At 38.2% G+C, this 23,731-nt stretch overlaps 2 protein-coding genes across 4 annotated transcripts in view; both read left to right on the plus strand.

Moving 5' to 3' along the window:
* Positions 1-1,179: 1,179 nt before the first annotated feature.
* On the plus strand, positions 1,180-2,086 carry LOC129743117 (omega-amidase NIT2-like; the record flags this gene model as incomplete). Its single annotated transcript, XM_055735081.1, has 1 exon — positions 1,180-2,086. A coding segment is annotated over one exon (897 nt), but the record flags the coding sequence as incomplete, so codon positions are not given.
* A 794-nt stretch (positions 2,087-2,880) lies between these two features.
* Positions 2,881-23,731, plus strand: part of LOC129743097 (uncharacterized) — a 50,357-nt gene continuing 29,506 nt past the window's right edge. Inside the window, exons 1-4 of one of the 3 annotated variants that reach the window (XM_055735068.1) lie at positions 2,892-3,021; positions 3,698-3,774; positions 3,844-4,039; positions 4,107-7,539. In XM_055735068.1, the coding sequence (XP_055591043.1) occupies positions 2,904-3,021; positions 3,698-3,774; positions 3,844-4,039; positions 4,107-4,219 (504 nt within the window). In that variant the 5' untranslated portion in view covers positions 2,892-2,903 and the 3' untranslated portion in view covers positions 4,220-7,539. Of the gene's footprint in view, positions 3,022-3,697; positions 3,775-3,843; positions 4,040-4,106; positions 7,540-8,981; positions 9,059-9,129; positions 9,314-9,398; positions 9,733-23,731 lie in introns of those variants that run through there. The other 2 variants (XM_055735072.1, XM_055735062.1) reach the window with 2 other exon arrangements.

Below are 23,731 nucleotides of genomic sequence, written 5' to 3' on the forward strand. Positions count from 1 at the left end.
AGATGGGCACCGTTGATTAACATCATGAGTTGTCACAATCTTGGAATCATCCAGCGTAGTGTTAACCGGGGGTCCTGTCTTCACTGCAGAGATGCGAAACGTAAATCCAACTTATGCCCCAGGATGTCACCCGCGCGTCTTCCGGTATCTAAAAAAAGTCTAAAAAACTTAAAATTAGAACAAATAACGCGCGAGATCCGTGAGAACATATTTAAATCTACTTATTTTTTTTTCTTTTCGATACGACTGACTCATCGCTAGGGAACAACAACAACCTTTCTGAAAACAAAGGGGAAATTTTTTTTGGGGTGGTCAGTTCAAGCTACGAACTTTGGTTTTGGTGCATTGACAACACCCCAAATTTAAGAAAGCAAGCTGAACTTGATTTTGCTGTCCTGGCAAAGTCGGTTTTGGGTTGTTTTGATTCTGAGTGTACAAAAAGTTGTTTGTTCTCAATTATGGAGAAGTTTGAAATTTTCTATCACAGAGTGTAAACACATACATGAATACCTGGGGGAGGAAGACTGAAATTTGCTGTATCGTTTTCTGTATCGTTTTTTTACTGTTCGGCAAAAAGCTAGCAATTGTTGAAAAGATTTGTAATCGTTCAACTTTTAACTTTAGATTATCAGTTTCGTGTAGCGAGTCATGTAACTCAGTTGTTTAGGTGCTGAATTTAGATTTAGCTATTTTTAGAACAACCATTAATCAAACCATTTTTATGTATCAGCTTCAAAACTTTAACGAAATTTGATCGACTCAATACGCCTGATCATGCCAGAATTTGCGAGAGCAAAACAAAACCTAATTAAATCATTGTTTTATGCAAAACAAGTGCTTTTCAGCATCAAACAAGTTTTATTCAAAATCACTTAATAAGAGAGTAAAATTTTGAACGTTCGCACTGGTCGGTAGATTGATGAGAGAAATTTGACGTTTGAAAGATTTTTTTCTATTTTTATTCAGTCTTCCTCCCCCAGATGAATACAAACTAGCCTCTGTGAGAGAACAAGAAGCATTGAAATACTGCAATTTTCTCATAAATTGTGCTGATTGAGCTAGCTTATTGTGCTATAGAAAAGTGCTATAGTGCTATAGAAAAGTGCCAGAAATTCATCCGCTGTGCAGGAAATTCTTCTAATGTGCAGAGGCGGGCAGTAAGTGTGGTGGAAAGTGTAAGAAAAATCATTCTCCAAGAGAATTAATGATCGTTTCATACGGGTGGGTTTTTTAGCCGGTTTCCGAATAGCGTTGCTACAGCTCCGGGTTGGCCCGAGTAAGGAGGAAAACATTTCCAATGCCCTGACGAAGATCCGGTCGGCGGCCAAGGATAATGGTGCCCGTGTTGTGGCACTTCCGGAGTGCTTCAACTGTCCATATGGCACCCAGTACTTTGCCAAGTATGCCGAGGAAGTGCCCACTGGAGAGACGTGCCGCAGTTTGTCCGATGTGGCCAAAGAGCTAGGCATCTACCTGATCGGAGGGACGATTCCGGAAAAGACGGCCGATGGGAGTGGGAAAATCTACAATACTTGCACGGTTTGGTCCCCGGAAGGGTCCCTGATGGCGACCTACAGGAAGATCCACCTGTTCGATATCAACATTCCCGGGGGAATCACTTTCCGTGAATCTGACGTGCTGTCCGGTGGGGAAAAACTGGCCATCATCCCCGTTGATAATGCCAAAATTGGCATCGGAATCTGCTACGACATGCGATTCGACGAGCTGGCCAGACTGTACCGGAACAAGGGTTGCGACATGTTGATCTATCCTGGGGCTTTCAACATGAAAACTGGACCCCTGCACTGGGAGTTATTGGCCAGGGGCCGGGCAACCGATACCCAATCGTACGTGGCCACGATTTCGCCGGCCCGCGATGCATCGGCCGGGTACATTGCCTGGGGCCACTCGATGGTGGTCGATCCGTGGGCCCAGGTCGTGGCATCGGCCAAAGAGGGCGAAGAAATGGTGCTGGCCGATGTCGAGCTGCAAAAAGTGGACGAAGTGCGGGCACAGATTCCGATTTTCAGCCAACGTCGAACCGATCTGTACGACACCAAGGATTTGAAAAACTGAAGACCGTTTCGTTTGATGGAATCTTGGTTCTAAAATTGTTAAGCGATGCTTTTAAAGTTGTTTTTAAAGATTTGTAGAATGGAAGTCGATCATCCCAGAGCATGAATATCCCATACAACAACCAAAAAAAAGAAGTCAAAGAGCTGAATAAATGTTTCAATATGAAAAACAACTTGGCTTAAAAGTGTCGAAAAGAAATCCATAACAAAAAAAAATCAAACAAAGAGCTCAAGTAGAGTCTCGTTAAAGTAAACATGTTGCCGCAAAACCAGAACCCAAATTCAAAATCATTACTTCTGTTGATCAAATTGTCAATTGTTCGGCGATCGCGCCCTAAGCATTTCCAATGAATGCAGTCCGTTGTCAGATCATCAATGGAGAAGAAATCCCGTGCCGAGTGCCATGCGAAGAAAGTGTTGATGTGACACATTAATGGTCGACCAGGAAACATGAAGGGTGCTCAAACGCTCAAAAGGAGCATTCTTTCGCGGTATGGTAGATCGTCGGAGCTGGATACGGAGAGAAATATTTGTTTATTATTTACTAAGTATCCGGTACCAGAAAAAGATCGCGATCGTAGCCTAAACTCGCTGGGTTCGTGACAAAATTTGAGCTCGTCAGCATAATTTCAATCAGTTTCCCTGTTCACTGAGCCTGTGCTCAGTATCCAGAAAAAGTTTAGGAAGCATCCGTGGCTAGAAATTGTCAGCCGCTCGATCAGTTCTAAGTTCGGTAGCATCGAGATTTGACCGAGTCATTTAAGTGGGATCAGTTTAGTGAAAAAGTTTTAAGTTCGAAAACAAGACAGTTGTTAGATAGTGCACAAAATGGCATCCAAAAGTACCTACAATATCCTGGGATACATCTACACCGGACTGTGCCTGACCGGATCGTTACTTTTGATTATCAATGTTAGCACAGCCATCGAAGCCACGGGTGTTTCTGGTAAGTAGACTCAACATCACACATGGATTATGAAATTGAACTTCTGATTGCAAAACAAAATTCTGAAACCTAGATTCAATCTTAATACAGTTCAGACGATTTTAAATTCAATCGATTTTAATTTGGACTCCAAATTTTGATACTATATTTCAATTTTGACTCCTAATTTTGATTCTAAATTTCAATGTTGACTCCTAATTTTAATTCTAGAATTCAATTTTTAATAAACCATTTACCTATATTGTGAATTTGGGCTGACTCTAGGTATTAAGTTTCTATTGTTATTCTGAATTTAGCATTTTGTTTCTGAATCATGATTCTAAATTTTGATCATTTTTGACCTCAACTCTGGTTCAGAATCTGTCATCTGAATATCGATTATGATTTTACATTCTGACCTTGAATTTTGATTCTGAATTCTGAGGTATTTTTTTTTAAATTTAAAATCTGACTTTCACATTTCAATGCTACAAAAATGCGTATTTTTACAAAAAAAAATACAAATAACTAGGTAAATACTAGGTAGGTGTTTTCCAATTTTAATTGAATTTTTACTGGTTAAATTTTAGAAAGATAAAAACCCCAGGGTCCATAAACACAATTGTTTTTTATTAAAATTCCCAAGATTTACCAGCGAGCCGATTTTGAACAACAATTTTCTCAAACTCATTCGCAGTGGCTTCGGTCGTTGTCACAGCATTTTCTTCAGCGTGTTTGCTGTTCAGTTTGGTTTTGTTGTTCGGGATTGTAAGGGTAAGTTAGTATTTTTTTTTTTTTTCAAATTTGCATTCTTACTATTTCTTTTTTTTTAATTGAAAACAGCAAAACATTCGTCTCATCACGCTTTATCTTTGCTTCCTGGTGGTTGTGTTTGTCCTAATGGAGTTGTCGATCATCATTGTCAGCCAGAAAATTACAAGTTACATTGCGGATTACATCCTAGTAAAACCGATATTCGGAACTGCATGCCTTGGCTTGTTTCTGTTTCTATCGGTCGCCATTCTGGGGTTTGTCGTTGGTAAGAGCAAGTGAAAAATATGAAATTCTGTCTTTTAAACCTAATATATATATTTTTTATATTTCAGTGGGGTTTTCCCTGGCGATGTGGCTCATTAATGGACTGATAATCGGGATTCAAGAAGAACCAGAGGTTTCTTCACTACACTCCTTAGTAAATGAATCCTGTGATGAAAAATAAAAATTGTAAATGAGATATTTTCCACCAAACTTTTTATTTTAACATTTACGCTACTTTTATCGTCACTTTTACGATTATTATCATTGTTGATTGGATATTGCTGAGGTAAGGATAAGCTTTAAACAAATTTTAATCAATAAGTTGTATTTTATGAGAATGAGCGTCACATAATCACAAGCATGGAAGTGAATAGTTATTTGATCGTTTCTTACACATCCATATGTAAGTATGTGAAGTAGATTGTTGGTTTTTTTTTCAGGAAATTTTTTTTTGTTATAGTAGGTAATATATGGCTATATGTAGGGGAGAGTGGGGTAACGTGGGCCACTCTAAACATCTCAGCTGTGTGTTGAGATAAAAATCCCAATCCAACTGTCATCGTCGTCGCTTTGCGTAAGCATGTTTTTCTATATGTTGTTGACTTACGTACGCATCATGTGCTTCCTTTATGTAACAAGCCTAGAAAAATGTACTTACATAACTAAACAAACATCCGCAAAATTGCATCCGTGGGAGACTTAAAGTACACAACAAAAATATGCCCATGCGCTTATGATCTTAGTTTTGCCATGTTCTTTCACGTGGAAAAGAAATTTTTGATGAAACAACAATAAGTCACACAAACGCAACCAATTTGCAAATAATTGCTTGTGGGGAATCGTGGGCCACATTTTGTGGGGTATCTTGGGCCACCTTTGTTTTGGTGTTTTGACACACAATGAAAAATGTTTTGCTCATCTTTTCTAATGCGCTAGAGACGAACATAAATCCCATATTTGTAATTTTGCCGAAACGTTCGCGAGCCAGGGTTTAGGAACTATTCGATTAAGCACAGCTCTCTTTTTTATTTCCTCCTCCGAATTGCTTTAAAATAACGAGATGAATTATGAAATTTCAGTTTCGGGTCAACTCATAAACTTTGTACGTTATCTAGTCAATTTGGATTTGGTAGCTCACGTTTCCCCACAGTTTTTCAAAATCCAAAAAAAAAACTTTTTTTAAAACAGTCAGAACTCGGGAGATTGATGTATTTAAAAAATTATTAAAAAATGCCTAATGATACCTTATAGATGTACAAAACCTTGCCATTTATTTTTTTCTTTTTATTCTTAATAATAAAGAAGTTATGAAACAAAGAAAAAAAAGTGGCCCAAGATACCCCACTCTCCCCTACAAATTTAACACATGCCTCACTCGGTCTAGAGCGTCATAGAACGATTATTTTTATTGATAACTTTAAGCATTTGAACCACATTTAACCTAACTGGACTAGATAATTAAAAAGTCAAAAATTTCCCAAGCTACATTCAGCCTTTTTTAAAAAAAAGATCGATTTTCCTCGGGCACGAAGAGGTTTTCCAAAGGGTCGAGGCCAAGTCAGCCCAAGTTCGGCCTCTTCCTACCCCACCAACATCAGATACGGCAACAAGTCACCGGCTTGTGTGCGTTTAAGCTAAGGTAGTAAATTACAGTCCACTATTTATAATGTTTTTGAGAATGAGTGTGTACGGTTTTAATTATCGGAGTAAGTTCAATATCAATATCAAATTCAACAATATCAATAATGTTCTTATTTCTCCATCAGTGCCGGCACCTCCTCAAGATGGGGCTGCTCCACTTCAGCGCACGCACGGGACCTCATTGCACGACGCTTTCGCCCCTGTTGCAGCTCGACGAACTTCCATGATTCCTGGCTGACGACCTCCGAATGCTCTCCAGGTACGACGACCTTCCATGATCCCTGATCCGGCGACCCATCTGGCTTCGATCCGACGACCTTCCATCTGACTTCTAGTCTCAACTCCCTTGCTGTGGCTCAAAGCTTTCTTTTTCGCCCGACGCCTTTCCTGAGGCCTGCGCCTCCCAGTGACTCCAGCCCGACGACCTCCGCTTGGCTTTCTGGTCCGATGACCTTCCATTGCACCGGCTTAGTGATCTTCCGTGGTACCCCGCTCGTAAGTCCACCCCCCAGTGACTCCTGGATCGATGACCCCACCTGGTTCCTGACTTGACGCCCGCCTACTTTCCATGGCTTCCGGTTCGAAAACCTACCAGTCAGTAGCACTGGCCCGATGACCGCATCAGTGGTTCCAGCCCTTAGACCTTCCATGGCACCAGTCCCACGACCTCCCATTGGCTCCGGTCCGACGACCTTGGCTGGACGCCTCACCAATGGCACGTCGACCTTCCTCTGGCTCGCGGCTCGCTGACCTTCCTATGGATTCCCGTCAGCTAGGAATGGATTCGGCCGAACGATCTCCCTTGGCACCAGTCCGACGACCATCCGTTTTTCCTGGATTGCCGACCTCCACCTGGCTTTCACGGTCTCCGGCTCACCGACCTTCCAGTGGCCCCGGTTCAACGACTTCCATATGGCACGATGACCTCTAAATGGTTCTTAGTTCGTTGTCCTTCCGGGCTTCGACTTTGTTCGACGTTGTTCTTTCATCAGCGCTGGCACTTCTTGTTACTGTTTTCTGGTTGGAGGTAGAACTTGGAATACTTCTAACTTAACCTCCTATTTATAGTAAAACTTTCCCTAATATCTAATAGTTTATAAATTATGTGTATGTTGTTATTTGTCCCACCGATTGCTACGATGAGACAAAGCTCAACCATATGTCCCATATTCTGCGCTTCTAAAAAGAACCAATAAACGACCTCGTATTGGTAGAACAAACATTTAAGTGAATTTATATTTTTAAATTGCGACCCAGAGATGGGTCTTGACTCAAACATTCAGTCAGCGAAACTTTTTTTGTAGAGAAATGAATCCAACTTAACCCTTTAATGCATGACTTTTTTAAAATGAGAATTGCAGTTATTGATTCAGTGGAATAATAACATTTTAATTCGAATAACACAAATCAACAGGTTTTAAGTCGTTCTTTTGAGTATTATAAAAGTTATGGCCCATCAAAGTTGAAAAATATTTTTTTCAAATCTTAATTCATTTCAATACGAATATGCAAATTTCTTTTAAACCTTGTCAATTGGGTGCAGGAAGGTGTTTGTGATTGATTGAGGATAAAAAATGTGATAGAATTTGCGAATTTGAAAAAATATCAGCAATTTTCTAAAAACTACTTTTTTCGAAAAAATAAATAAATTTAAATTTTGCATTTTTTCCGCATACTTTGTTCGATATCTCACGGAAACATTGAAATACCGTAACAAAAATACCATGGGCTAATTCCTTTTAATTTCTAGAACATTTTTTGTCCATACACCTTTCAAAAATATCCACGCGTTTCCGAGATATTTGGATTTAGATTAGTGTTGTTTTAAAACAACACTATGCATTAAAGGGTTAAATGAAATTTCAGGGACTAGATAAGAGAAAATCGATGTTGAAAAACATGCGAAAAAAATTCGCCTTGTCTCCCAGTGAGACTTGAACCCACATCTTGCGCCTCTCCGGGGCCCATGTATTAACATTCTACTACAGGAGACCAACCTGGCGTATGAATATTATACTGGTTGAGTGTCGATGTCTATCGGAATGAAGGGAATAGTTCCATTCCTGTAGTAGAATGTTAATACATGGGCCCCGAAGAGGCGCAAGATGTGGGTTCAAGTTTCACTGGGAGACAAGGCGAATTTTTTTCGCATGTTTTTCAACATCGATTTTCTCTTATCTAGTCCCTGAAATTTCATCTAAGTTGGATTCATTTCTCTACAAAATAAGTGAATTTAGAGTGTTGCAAATCGTGAAAACAAACAAATTCAACCCATGAGGAAATACTGTTTAACTTGGAATATTTGATTCCCTAACACTTTGAATGTTTTGCTAACGGCGGCCATTTTTCAACGTGTGCTTTCAATATCTATTTTGATTTTTTCGATTTCTCGCACACAATGCATCCAATTTCGAAATAATTGGAACCAAATTTAAGTTAAACAGTCAAATATGAACATGCGCAGAATATAGGCCGGTTGTTAGGATCCACTACTACACTAAACTTTTAAAAATCAGATGGTTCTTTGAAAGATTTGTCCAATGAGAGAAGCAGAAAATATTGTTGTGTTGTTGGCAACAGTTTGCATGAATTGAGAGCAAACTTGCGCTCTCTTGCTTATTTTCAGGATGTACGAATAAGGTGTTGAATATCATCAAATTTGTATAGTTCTTATCGCTCTAGACAGAATTTAAAAATATGTACATATGTATATTGCCTCCACTTTGGTAGGTAAATGTTGTTTTTTCGAGTTTCATACGATCTTAATCTATAATGTAAAAAATAAAAGAAAAGAAAAAAAACCTACACAAATGTTTGCTTGGATGCAAATCGGTCTGGCTCCGGAACATCGCGGATTCGCAGCTTGAATACGTTAAGCAGAAGCGTATTTACGCCGGTTGAAATCCGGAGGGCGTTGCAAAATGCATTTGCTCGAAAAGGCATTTCGGGCCAATTTTTCTTGCTCAAGAAACTGTCGGGGATGATGTTTAAAAAGGAAGTGCGACGCAGGACCACCGGTTTAATTCGGGATTGTATACGTTTTGCCAGAATCCCTAGAAAACAAATTCAATACCGGTTTTGGTGATGTAATCACATAAGCGCTACAATGTTAATGCTTATTATGAAAACCTGAAAGAAGAAATTGCCAGATTTGTCTTCAATCATCTGAAGTAAGGTACACCGGTGCAAGTGCACACTGCACACGTTCAACTTTTCTGAATCTGACTTTTCGAATAATTTTTGTTGTTGTATGGTTTTACCTAACAACTAACCTAGAGAATTTTATGCCTCATTCTTTTCAGTCACCGGTATCCTAATTCTGCTGACGATCATTGTATGTTTTGGGTTCGACTTGGTGCTTGTTTTCGGAATTGTTATGGTAAGTTTTTTTTCGCACACAATTAGGTCTAAAGAATTGCAGAAATTTTTGATCTTTTCGTTCCTTTCTAGCGCCGTGTCGATTTCATACGGATCCACAAACATTTTGTTGTTACGGTGTACGTACTGGTTTTGGTAACCATTTTCATCGGAAGCATCGTCGGTACCACTTTCATTGATTTGGAAAGGAACGCCCAGGCCGGGTTGGTAACTTTTTTGACATTTTTGTGCATCTTAGGAATTGTGATCACCACAGGTAGGCCAGCTAAAATTCAATAAACCACGTATCCCAAAATTCATAAATGGTAAAACTTAAATTCTGTTTTATTTTTCAATTTTAGTGGTGTGCTGTTTTTGTTTGTGGATTTTGAACGGCTTCATCAGTGCTGTCGGCCAGGAAACTACGTGGTCTGATGTTCTTGGCAACACCAGGATAACAATTGAAAATTGACTACAAGATAACTAATAAGGAAGTTTTACGGAGCAATTCAGACAGCAAAACTGATCTCTACACATTGACTTCAAGCGATTCAAGACAGAATTCATGCTACGGTGACATCATTTTTCTGACAGCTGAATTGTTATTTGATTTGCATTAAATATTGGAGTTTCGAGTGAAATCTCGATTTGTTTATGTAAGTTTTCAAGAATGGATAATAAGAAATTTGATCAAAAAAGTACAGGCCCTTTCCAATTCTGGCAAAACGTCCGAAAATATTGTGTAGCTTGTGTAGCATATTGAACAGCTTTTTGCCTTTCTTTCAGAAAGGTATAGTTATCGGTCGATTTGGGAGATCATTAATTATGGGTCTTAGATATACCTTTATAGGTACCTATCGAATCAGCTCGTCGAGTTCAGACGATGTCTGTGTATTTGTGTGTATTGGTGTGATTTTTTGTAAACTTATTTTGCACGTTTTTGCGAAACTGGGCAGTACAATAAAAATGATTTTTAGCTCAAAAAATTTGATTTTTTTTCTTCTTCGTCCTATAAAAGAAAGAAAAAAAAACAAAATTGTTTGAAAAATAACTTTTCATAGTAATTATCATCAAATCATCACTCCAAAAAACGTGTCAATTTGGCTTGCTAGCCACAACCAGCAATCACTAAAATCAAGATTATCGTGTCTATGACGTCAAATTATACGTGACGTCATAGATACGCGCATGCTATCTCAAAGTATGGATCTGTCGATGTGTGGAAGGGAGAACAGACAGGCTTCACTCCCACTCAGGTTTGATGTCACCGTGACAGAAACCGTGTGAGAGGAATACGACAGTTCTAATTTTCCCGGCCAACGGTGATAATTTTTCATTTTAATGGTTCAGTTTGAAACCGAACCATTGCAAAAAATTCGGAACTGAAGCTCCGAATTATAAACATTAAAATGGTTTTCACCAAGGGGTACGACCCCGAAATTGATGAAGTCGTTGATGAGTACGTCATGCCCACACTGCATGGTACGAAAGTGATTGTAACTTTGAGACTTAAGCACGAACGACAGGAGAGAATTTCGCCCGTGGAAGCAAATTGAATCCAATAAGACAAAGGCTTCTCAATCCTCTCGAGCTTTAAGCTCTCGGGTTGGTTTTTTTTGTTCCCTTTTCTCTTTCCTCTTTAGATCTAACGTTGCGCGATGAAAGCTTCTCGTTCGCATTTAAAAACCCTGTGCAATTGTTGCGTTGTTGTTGTTGGGGTTGGTGTCTAGGGATAGCGGCTTGGGAGTCAATCCGAACTCTCACTTGCTGAAGCCAATTGAAGATATTAACCTAACAGTAGCGCCACCAAGTCCTCCATAGTAGAGTTTAAAGCATTTGGGATTGATGACCAAAAACAAAAATGACGAAATTGACAAAATTGATAAAATTGACGAAATAACAAAATCGACAAAATTCACAAAATGAGCAGAATTGACAAAATTGAAAAAACGAACAAAATTGACAAAATTTACAAGATTTACAAAATTGACAAAACTAACCAAATAGACAAGATTCACAAACATGGCAAAATTGACAAAACTGACAAAATTACCAAAAGTGACAAAATTGGCAAAACTGACAAAATTGATAAAATCGACAAAATTCCCAAAATGGACAAGATTGAAAAAAAAATGACAAAAAAGACAAAACTGAAAAAAATTGAAAGGAGTGACAGAATTTGCCAAACTGACAGATCTCACAAAATTGACAAAACTGTCATAAGTTACAAAATTTACAAAATCTACAATTTCAGCAAAATTGACAAAATTGAAAAAATTGACAAGATTGACATAATTGACACATTGACAAAATTGCAAAATTGACAAGATTGAAATAATTGACAAAATTGACTAGATGAACATCTATATATATAAAAAGCAATTTCTGTATGTTTGTTTGTTTGTTTGTTTGTTTGTTTGTTTGTTTGTTTGTTTGTTTGTTTGTTTGTTTGTTTGTTTGTTTGTTTGTTTGTCCTCTATAGACTCAGCCGTCTTAAGAGCTAGAGAGCTGAAATTTGGCATGGATGCTCATTAGGACCAGGAAGGATGAAAAATGTTTTTCGATTTTCGGATGACCCCTTCTAAAGGGGGTCGTCCATAGAAGACAAATATTGTTTTCGCGATATTGACGTTACTTTTTGTCGGATCGTGTTGAAAATTTGCACATGATTGTTTTGAAAGACGAGCAATCGATTTCAGGTGTCAAATTTTGTGTAAGGGGTCAGCCAAAGGGGTCGTCCATATTAACTGTTCGCTGTTTTTGCGATATTGACGTTATTATATATCGTATTCGTATGAAAATTGGTACATGATAGTTTTGAAGGACGTGCAATCGATTTGAGGTATCAAATTCGGAGTAAGGGGCCGGCAAAAGGGGTCGTCCATATTAAATTTTCAGTATCTTAGTGATATTGACGTTTTCATACAACAGATTGGGATGAAAATTTGCACATAGGAGTTATTAGGGACAAACAACTGATTTCACTTATCCAAACTAAATCAGGGGTCGGCCAAAGGGGTCGTCCATATTAACTATTCACTGTTGATGCGATATTGTCGTTATTATACATCGAATTCAGACGAAAATTGGTACACGAAAGTTTTGAGAGATGAGCAATGGATTTCAGGTATTAAATTCAGTGTAAGGGGCCGGCAAAGGGAGTCGTCCATATAAACCTTTCAATATTTTTGCATTATCGTCGTTATCATACAGCAAATTGGGATGAAAATTTGCACACGGTAGATTTCAGGGACGGGCAATCGATTGCAGATGTCAAATGTTTGGCCAGGGGTCGACGAAAGGGGTCGTCCATATTATTTAATTTTTCATTGTTTTTAGCAATATTGACGTTATTTTACAATGGATTGGTTTGAAAATTTGCACACGAGAGTTTTGAGGGAAGGGCAATAAATTTCAGAAATCAAAGTTCGTGAAAGAGGCCACCGATCAGCAATGATCGATTCTAAATTTATACACGGGAGTTGGGGTGGTCAATTGAATTCGGATTTCAATATTTGTATCCAAGAACAAAAAAGGGGGTCTTCCATAATAACAGTTAAATTTGTTTTTGCAACAATTACGTGAGTTTGTATCGTATCAAGACGAAAATTCATATAACATATAACATATAACATATAACGTGTTCCACTTTTTTTTTCAATGATTGCTTAACAATGCATTGGGAAATGCGTCTTGAAAATGCCTGACAATTGAAATTTAATCAAACTGTTCATGACATATTCTAAATTGAAAGCGAAACGGAGTTCGTATGGGATCAGCTAGTAATTGATAAAATTGGGAAAATTGACAAAATTTACAATCTTCACAAAATTGAAAAACTGACAAATCGGACAAAATTGACAAAACAGACAAAATAGACAAAAATTACAAAAAATACAAAATTGCAAAATTGACAAGATTGAAATAATTGACAAAATTGACTAGATGAACATAATTGATAAAATTGGGAAAATTGACAAAATTTACAATCTTCACAAAATTGAAAAACTGACAAATCGGACAAAATTGACAAAACAGACAAAATAGACAAAAATTACAAAAAATACAAAATAAACTAAATTGACAAAACTGACAAAATTTATTAGAGTGATAATATTGACAAAATTGACAAAAATGATAAAATAGACCAAACTGACAAACTTGATAAGATTGGAAAAATTGAAAAAGTAAACAAAACTGACTCATTCGACAAAATTGACGAAATTGCCCAAATTGACAGAAGTTGACAAAACTGAAAAGATAAAATAAATCGACAAAATAGAAAAAAGACAAAATTGACAAAACAGACAAAATTTAAAAAAAAACAAACTTACCAAAATTGACAAAAATTACAAAACTGACAAAATTGGCTTACAATTTTGATAAGATTAAAAAAATTTAAAAACAAAACTGACAAAGTAAATAAGATTGACATAATTGACAAGAATAACAAAACTGACAAAACTGACCAAATCGAAAAATTGACGCATTTCACAAAAATTACATAACGAAAAAAAAATTAACAAAATTGACAAAAGTAACAAACATGATACAAAATGACAAAATCCACAAATTCATTGACAAAATTTTTAAAATAGATTACACATAGAAATTTAACAAAATTTACAAGATTGACAAAATTGAAAAAGTTTGACATTATTGACAAATTCAAACAAAAATGACAAATTCGGCAAAATTGACAAATCGAACAGAATTGATGAAATTGACAAGATTAGCAAGATTGACAACTTGACTAAATTTAGAAGATTAACAAAATTGAGAAAATTGACAAAACTGATAAAATAAACTAAATTGTTAAAATTGGCAAGATTGTGAAAGCTGACAAAAGTTATAGAAATGACAAAATTGATAAAAGATAAAACCGTCAGAATTCATAAAATAGACAAATTTGAAAAAAAATTACTATTTTGACAAATCTTCCCAACTTGACAAAAATTAAACCTGACAATTTGACGAATTAGGCAAATCATTCCTATCATTAGGCAGTGATAGCAAAATTGGCCAGGGAAGTTTTATCCAGTCCAATTATTGTTCGAACCGAAAACTGAATACTTTCAGATTAATTCAAGCATAGGGACCTGACCCTCACATCGTCAATTTCGATAGTTATAGCAAGTCCCACCCTGCGCCCAACGGTAGATTCTCAATCACAAAGATCTCTCTTTTTCCTAAGCACGAACGACAGGAGAGAATTTCGCCCGTGGAAGCAAATTGAATCCAATAAGACAAAGGCTTCTCAATCCTCTTGAGCTTTAAGCTCTCGGGCTAGTTTTTTGTTCCCTTTTCTCTTTCCTCTTAGATCTAACGTTGCGCGATGAAAGCTTTTCGTTCGCATTTAAAAACCCTGTGCAATTGTTGCGTTGTTGTTGTTGGGGTTGGGGTCTGAAGCCAATGGAAGATAATAACCTAACAGTAGCGCCACCAAGTCCTGCATAGTAGAGTTTAAAGCATTTGGGATTTTTTTTGGAATATGCATCTAAATCCGAATTAACCATTTTAACCAGGATGACCAAAAACAAAATTGACAAAATTGACGAAATTGACAAAATTGACAAAATCGACAAAATTCACAAAATTGGCAAAATTGGCAAAATTGAAAAAAATAACAAAATTGGCAAAATTGGAAAAAAATAACAAAATTGACTAAATTTACAAGATTGACAAAATTGTAAAACCCGATTTAATACACTTAACAGTGGATTGTAGCCTTTCTTACAGTTTATAAATTATATTTGGATACACATGACACAAAGTAATAAATAAATGATAGGTTTATAAATTCTGAGTAATGATTTAAGTATTTCGAACGAAGTAAATCCTAAATGAATTTAAGAAATTAAGATTCAAAATTTTTTAAAGGATAAAAGTATTTTGAAATAATTATAATTTTCTCATAAAGAATAACATAATTTTAAACTAATTGATTATTTTTGAATGATTGAATTCTGGCATATCTGGTATGATCCCGTTTCTATGACATTATAATATTTGATTAATTCATAGGAAACCAGTATTTGCAACGGCAAATGGAACTGAATTTTATTCAACTATGGCAAGATTGACAATTTTATATTTTTCAAAAATTAATAAATTTCCATTTATTTATTTTTGAAAAAGAAAAACTGATCAAAGCGACATAATCGACAAAAATTAAAATTATACTCTTAATTTTTAGACCTCTCCTAATTTATAGATATAAGATCATAATGTCATAGAAACGGGATCATACAAGATATTCCAGAATTCAATCATTCAAAAGTTTTCAATTAGTTTACAATTATGCTATTTTTTATGTGAAAATTATAATTATTTTAAAATACTTTTATCTTATAAAAAAATTTCAATCTTAATTTCTTAAATTAATCAAGAATTTACTACGTTCGAAAAACTTAAATCATTATTCAGAATTTATAAATCTATCATTTATTTATTATTTTGTGTCATGTGTATCCAAATATAGTTCATAAACTGTAAGAAAGGCTACAATCCACTGTTAAGTGTATTAAACCGGGTTTTTTAATTATCTTATTTTAACTTTTTGCTAAAAACCATTTCTATATTCGTGAGCGCCATTTTTGTCATTTTTCTTTATAGTTCTACTCATTTTTTTATCATGTTTTAGACACATTTAGCACTTTTTAGAGTTTTTTTTTTAATTTGTAATTTTCGTCATTTTAAACCAGTTTTCCTTTTTATGTTTTAGGCTTTTGTCTGTACTTGTATCTGATTTTTTTTGTTTTCGTAATTTTATCTTTTCTAAGTTACGTTGCTAGATTGCTCGGTTTTATCCGAGTTTTCCCGGGTATTCAATACAAAATTAGGGAACAGTCCGGTCGGCCCAGTTGCCCGGATTTTCTCGAAAAATGCCCGGATTTTGCTCGGATTTATTCACTTTATTTGGAAAATCCAACCGAAAAAGTTGAGGAGATAGTTATTTTTTCTACGACCGCTAAACGTAGAATTACGCAAATTTATTCTTTTCAATGTATAGAATAAGTGAACTTACGGTGTTTTTACGTAATGATCAACATATGACGGTGTCAAAATGGTAATATCTGACTATGACAAATTTCAATCATATAACAGAACTTAACCATGTGACATAATCTTATCACGAGGCATAATCTGAGCAAGCTTTATGATCAGTCCATGTAACATAATCGGCCCATGCAACATAATCAGACCATGTGACATAATTCAACCATACAATATAATCAACCATGTGACATAATCCGACTATGCAACAAAATCGATCATGTGACATAATCTGAACATGCAACATAATCGACAATGTGATATAATCTGACTATTCAACATAATCGACCATGTGACATAATCCCATCATGCAACATAATCGACCATCTGACATAATCCTATCATGCCACATTATCGGTCCGTGTGACATAATCGGATCATGCACATAATCGACCATGTGACATAATCCGACCATGCAACATAATCGGACCATGTGACACAATCCGATCATGCAACATAATCGACCATATGACATAATACGACCATGCAACATAATCGGACCACGTGACTTAATCCGATCATGCAACATAATCGACATTGGGAAACAATCAGACCATGCAACATAATCGGACCGTGCGACATAATCGAATCATGCAACATTATCGGACCGTGTGACATAAACGGATCATACAACATAATCGACAATGTGACATAATCTGACTATTCAACATAATCGACCATGTGACATAATCCCATCATGCAACATAATCGACCATCCTATCATGCAACATTATCGGACCGTGTGACATAATCGGATCATGCAATATAATCGACCATGTGACATAATCCGACCATGCAACATAATCGGATCATGTGACACAATCCGATCATGCAACATAATCGATCATGTGACATAATCGGACCATGCAACATAATCGACCACGTGACATAATCGGATCATGCAACATAATCGACCATCTGACATTATCCGACCATGCAACATAATTGGACTATGTTACATAATAATTTTGAAGCTTTCGAATATTTTGACACTTCTATAAATTTTGTCATTTTCTTAAATGCGATTATTTTGAGTATTTTTATGACTTCGTCAATTTTAAAGTCTTTGATTTCAACAAAAAAAGTTCTGAGTTTTTGAAAGTTCTGAAAATTTTGACAATTTCGACAATATCCACAATTTCGACATTTTTGTTAATTTTGGCCAATTTGGACCTTTCTAACAATTCCTACTATTTTTTCGCAATCCTAACAATTTCCACATTTTTTACTGTTTCGACAGATTGTAAAAATTTATCAAACAATTTTTTTAAAACCAAAATTAAATGGTCTTTTGTATGAAACAACTTTTCTTCAAATTTGTATATTTAAAAAAATAGACATGTTCGTGTAATATTTTCTCTAATTTGACTCATTTGAATGAATTTTTATTTTCATGAAGTTTGATTAATTTGATGGAAGAACGTATAAAATCTAATCAGTCAAACACACAGTGGAACTCAAATCACTTGATTTGAAAGATTTCGTTTGCCCGCCAGAAAAAAAAACCGGTCGTGATCACGAAGCAAGCCAAAAATAGATTTTATTAAGTCGTGCTAATCCGCTTTGCCTCGATTTCTCGAGATGTTCACTGACACTAACGACATCTAGGTGCCACTAGAGACGGAATACAGGTGCGAGTATTTAGTGACAGTTTCTTGATACCTACTTCATGTTGTCGAGAATAATTTTTTTTAATTGAAGGAGGAACTAAGAATTGACAGACTTATTTCGATAGATAGAAAACTTATTCAAAATTGAAAAAACCTAGGTTTTTCCAACCATGCAAAAACCACTCTGGTTAAAGTCGTCAAGAGATGAGTTCAATTCTTCTCTATAAAATTTACTCAATGAAATCACAAAATTGTCCTGTTATTATTTTTGCATCGAACGATTCGTTAACTATTAAGTTTACTTGGTTGTTCTTGATAGATTGAACGGAAGTTGAGGCTCGGAATATTAATAAAACGCGATAAAACTCGTAATTAATCGGAGTACAAAGTAAAGCACGCGGTACATTTTTATTGAAACTTCTTTGATGTATATGTATGTATAAGGTAATAAAACGAATACAATGCAAAGGCATGGTTGCCAGATAAAATAAAGTGTGATCAGTCAATGAGGGGAGTTACACTCTCAACACTCCTCCTTAAGTCCCGCTCGTTGACAACTGCTTCAATCCCATCATTGTAGAGAACATGGTGATCTTCGTTGGACCCAACACCTTAGTCAAGGCATCAGCTAACATCTTTTCAGAGCACAGGTACCTTAGTTGGATGATATTTCGGTCACAGAGATCTCGCACAAACATCTCCTTTGTTTCGATGTGCTTGGACCTTTTGCTTATTCTTTCTGATCGGGCAAATGCTATGCACGATTGGTTGTCCTCATGGATGATCGTCGATCCTGTCTGCGCAATACCAAAATCAACCAGGAGACGTCGGAGCCAAAGAGTTTCCTGTGCCGCCTCGCAAAGTGCTATATATTCTGACTCCATTGAAGACAAAGACACAACGTTTTGCTGTATGCTCATCCAGGAAATAGCAGCACCGTTCAACATAAAAACGAAACCAGAAGTTGATTTTCTTGTCGCGTGGTCGCCGGCCCAATCAGCGTCCACGTACCCTGCCAACTCCAGTGAACCACCATGATACTGAAGTTTCCAGTCCACTGTTCCTAAGAGATAACGAACCACTCTCTTTGCTGCTTGATAATCAGCTGTCGTTGGCTTACTAACTTTGCGACCTAAGATAGCGACAGCAGCCGCAATGTCAGGGCGTGCATTCACCGCGATATAGAGGAGAGCGCCAACCAAACTACGATAGGTTCCGTCTTCCTCCAACGATTCGCCAACAACGTCACCACGAGCGTATTCTTCATCCATTGGAGTTTTCGAAGATTTAGCTTCGCCCAAACCAAATCGTTTTGCCGTTTGACGAATGTAACTACTCAGACTCAAGCTGTAAGCACCATTAACACGTTCTACTTCTAGTCCAAGAAAGTATTTCAATACTCCAAGAGCAGTTATCTCAAAGTGTTCGTTTAACTCACTGTGCACTGTGTCTATTTCAAGCTCATCTTCACAGCCCACCACTATGTCGTCAACATAAAGAACCACGTAAACTGTTTTTCCATTTCGGACCATTGTGTACATACAAGGATCTGCTGAGCTGGGTTTAAATCCAATTTCCTTCAACACTACATCAAACTGCTGATTCCAGCATCTGGCTGATTGTTTGAGCCCATATATACTTTTATGAAGACGACATACTAAGTTTTCCTTTCCTGGTTCCGAAAAACCAGGGGGCTGCCTCATATACACTTCTTCACTTAGTTTACCGTTCAAATAGGCGGTCTTAACATCCATATGTTTTAACACTATCCCACGACTGCTAGCCACGGCAAGAAGAACACGTAGTGTCGTTTGTTTAGCGACTGGGGCATATACATCTTCGAAATCCACACCTTGCTTCTGCGCGTAACCCTGAGCTACTAGGCGTGCTTTATATTTCACTGTTTCACCGTTTGCATTTTTCTTCACTTTAAATATCCAACGGCTACCAATCGATCTTCGTTCCGCAGGTAGGGGGACGAGGCTCCATGTTTTCAGTTGTTCATGTGATTTCAGCTCTTCTTTCATTGCATTCAACCAAAAAACACTATTTTCACTCGACACTGCTTCTTTAAACGTGTCAGGCTCTATCTCCTCCTGAACTTGCACAGCGTTTGCTTCTTCGATGAGCCGTGCTGGTGGTCGTCCTTTGTTAACTCGCTTTGATCTTCGGTAAATTTCGTCGTTCGGGAACCCCTCGAAATCAGATTCGGCTGTCCCGTAATCCATCGAGACTTCTGCTTCACATTCTTCTGGTATATTAGGATCTTCAACCAATGGTATTTCTTCGATTTCTTCAACCGGTGAACGGTCAACACTAACACTTTTATCACTCTTTTTCTCTTCAGGTAGAACTTTCCGGATCATTTCAGCGCCGCCTACAGCCTCCAAAAACTTGGCATCTCGACTTATGGTCACTGTCTTCGATTCGGTGTTGAGAAAGCGATATGCTTTTCTACCTTCTGCATACCCTACGAAAATAAGACGCACACCTTTTTCGTCGAGCTTCCTTCTCCGTTCTTTCGGTACATGCACATATGCAGGAGATCCAAACACCTTCAAATGGCCGTAGCAAGGTTTCTTACCAAACCATAACTCGAATGGTGTGCGACCGGTTGCAGAAGCGGGCAACCGATTGAGAAGGTAATTCGCCGTGTTTACTGCCTCGCCCCAGTAACATTTCTCCAAACCAGATTCGATTAACAGGCAGCGAGCCATTTCGATAAGCGAGCGGTTCTTCCTTTCCGCTTGTCCGTTCTGTTGCGGGCTGTACGGAGCTGTCTGTTGGAGTACGACACCAAATTTCTTCAACATATTCTTAAACGACTCTCCGGAATACTCTCCGCCACCGTCGGCTCGTAAAACTTTCGGAGCCGAGCCAAATTGCGTTCTTACAAGCCGAATGAATTCCTCAATCTTTTCAGATGTTTGTGATTTGCGGCTCAACAAATAGACTGTGCAATATCGAGAGTAATCGTCGATCAATGTTAGCACATAACGATTGCCGCTTGGAGTGGGTGTTTCCATTTGACCGCACAAATCAGAATGGATAATATCTAGAGGAGCGACAGTATCAGTTTCTGATCTTTTAGGAAACGGGAGTCTTGAAAGCTTACCTTCACAACAGGTCGTGCACACCGATCGGATACCGCAGTCAGAAATCTTCAGTTCCGTTCCTAACTCGCCACGTTCTATTGCACGGATGTCCTCTATGTTACGGTGGCCGAGGCGGCGATGCCACATATGTTGACAATTTTCATGATGGTTTACAGTGACCAGCAAGGAACTTTCAGAATGGCTTTTCACGAAATACAAGTTTCTTCTTCGTTCACACACAACTATCACTTTTCTATCCTTCCAAATTTCACAGCAGGATCTATCGAACGACACTTCGTAGCCTTCATCCACAATTTTGCTGATCGATAGCAAATTGTTCTTCATAGCAGGTACAAATAAAACATTTTTTACAGTGAGTTTCACTAGTTTACCATCTGTAAGACTGGCTGTTAGCCAATCTCTAGAAATGCAGTGAACCCCTATCAATCCCTAGGGTCGGTTCGCTTACCACTCTATATGCTATGTTGCAGGGAAGTTCGGGAGGACTAAGGTAAAACTCCTCAGTTACAATAATGGTACCGTTTATTCAAAGTTGCAGTTTGTTCACCCACCACTTTCTTAACTTATCTAACCTGACAATTTATTTGCGGCTACTTCCTCTTCTCCTGTGTCGTCGAGCTCGGGTTTCTAGTCGATAACTTGGAGATCGGCAGGGTCGTGACGTTTGTACCCAGTCCCACCTTGGGTGCTGAACTGGGCACGGCTGGTCCTCAGACGGCAAGCGGCTTGATAAGGACGTACCTGGCCCCACCTTGGGTGCTGAACCAGGTACCTTGGTAAGTAACACCGACTATTGGCGGTCGATGTTGTGGAGTCACGCAATGCGGTGACGTGAGGTTGATTTCACACCGGTAAAAGCGAGTGGCTTTCTTAACCCAAAACAGCGGGGTCCTGTGGTATTCAGGGACAAATTAGGGGCCGGTTATGGACAATGGCAAAATGGCGAGGGTTAGTTACCTGTCGTTCAAACGGTTAACGTTCTACGTTGAGTGTTGGTTCGGTTTTGTCCTACCAATCGTTCACTATATCGCACTTTTAGATACGATGGTTTTAGGATTCCAGAACATAAGTAAGCTATATTTTTAAGCTGATGTACAAACTTGGATCAGCGTTCAGATGTCGTTCGCGAACTTCAATAATGACCGGAAATTTCCTGATTCCCCGGTCTTGAACTCTAAGCCGTTCGTTGCCCTCGTCCCGCGTTCTTTTTCGCTTCGCTCAACCGTCGATTTCGCCGATTCGCTTCTTCGCTCTGCGTTTACGGCTCACATCTTCTTTTTGCCCTCTGGTGGTAGGTTGAAGAACGACTCTTTTTTGAGAGGTCGTTCGTCTGGTTAGGGTGGCTTGGTGAACTGCTTCACCAAGGAGAAACCCTTAACCCCCACGGACAACACTGCAACATTATTTAATTCCAATTATACATCAAGATCACTGCGAAATCCTTCGACTGACTAGCAACGCTTACACATCACGGTTCACGGCATTCATTTTGGCTGTTCCGATTCCTTGCGCAGTTACTCCTTTTCCATCAGCTAACCATACATGTTCACTATGCGTTTTCACGTCAACTAACTTCGAGACATCACCGGTCATATGAGATGTGCATCCGGAATCCAAATACCAGGCATCATCTTCTTCAGCGAACATGCCGAAACAAGCTTCTTCATCACTGAAAGTTTCTACTTTGTTCACTTTTTGCTTGAACTCGCTCTGTTTTCTGGTTCTTCTCGGTTGGTGCTCGCGTCGGTATTCCACACCTTGGCGCCGTTCCTGGTCTGCCTTGAGATCGGGACAATCTCGACGGTAATGCCCCTCTCTGTCGCAATAGTGACATTTGAATCTCGGTCTCACTTTTGTTACCATCGCTTTCTGCTGTGTGCTTCCGGTGGCTTCCTCGCAACGGCGCCGCCATTCATCGAGGAGACGCCCTTTTACGAAGTCAAGCGTTAATTCATCCTCGGGGCGTGATTCGAGCGACATAACCAGCATATTGTAAGATTCTGGAAGACTGGACAAAACTATTGCGACAAGCCAGTGGTCTGACATAACTTCTCCCAAGGCGAGCAAACGATTTGTCAACAACGCAATTTCCGACAAATGCTCAGCGAGATTTCCACCATCTTCCATCCGGATCGACATCAATCTTCTTAGCACATACACTTTACCGCACAAGGATCGCCGTTCATGATAACTTTCTAGCGATCTCCACATAGCGCTGGCGGATGCCTTTCCCATAACATGGCAGAGCTGTGTGTCCTCCAGCGACAAACCAATAACAGATTGCGCGACACCATCCCTTTGCAGCCATTCCTTGTTGGGATTTTCCGGAACATCACCTTTCACTATATCAGAAAGTCCTTTTTCACCAAGGACAAGGCCAACTTTATACTTCCAAAGTGCCCAATTGTGATCACTCAACTTTTCGATGGCAACTTTTTCAGCCATTTTGTTTCTACGCGAGTAGGCACTTGTGTCGTAATCAATCCAGGGGAAAATTCACCCGAAATCCGCGATTTATATTCCAATTCCGATTCTACCGTAACTGGGCCACATAACCTGATAGATTGAACGGAAGTTGAGGCTCGGAATATTAATAAAACGCGATAAAACTCGTAATTAATCGGAGTACAAAGTAAAGCACGCGGTACATTTTTATTGAAACTTCTTTGATGTATATGTATGTATAAGGTAATAAAACGAATACAATGCAAAGGCATGGTTGCCAGATAAAATAAAGTGTGATCAGTCAATGAGGGGAGTTACACTCTCAACAGTTCTGAAGGTATCGCGATTTGCAAGTCCAGCTGGGAAGTGACTCACGGAAACGGTTTGAGATAGTTCAAATTCAACTCTCGAAGTCGAACCATTAAAAACCGATCCCCATAGATGAAACAGGTTCGCTTTGGGCTAAAC

The sequence above is a fragment of the Uranotaenia lowii genome, chromosome 1, assembly GCF_029784155.1.
Source record: "Uranotaenia lowii strain MFRU-FL chromosome 1, ASM2978415v1, whole genome shotgun sequence".
NCBI classification, from domain to species: Eukaryota; Metazoa; Arthropoda; class Insecta; order Diptera; family Culicidae; genus Uranotaenia; species Uranotaenia lowii.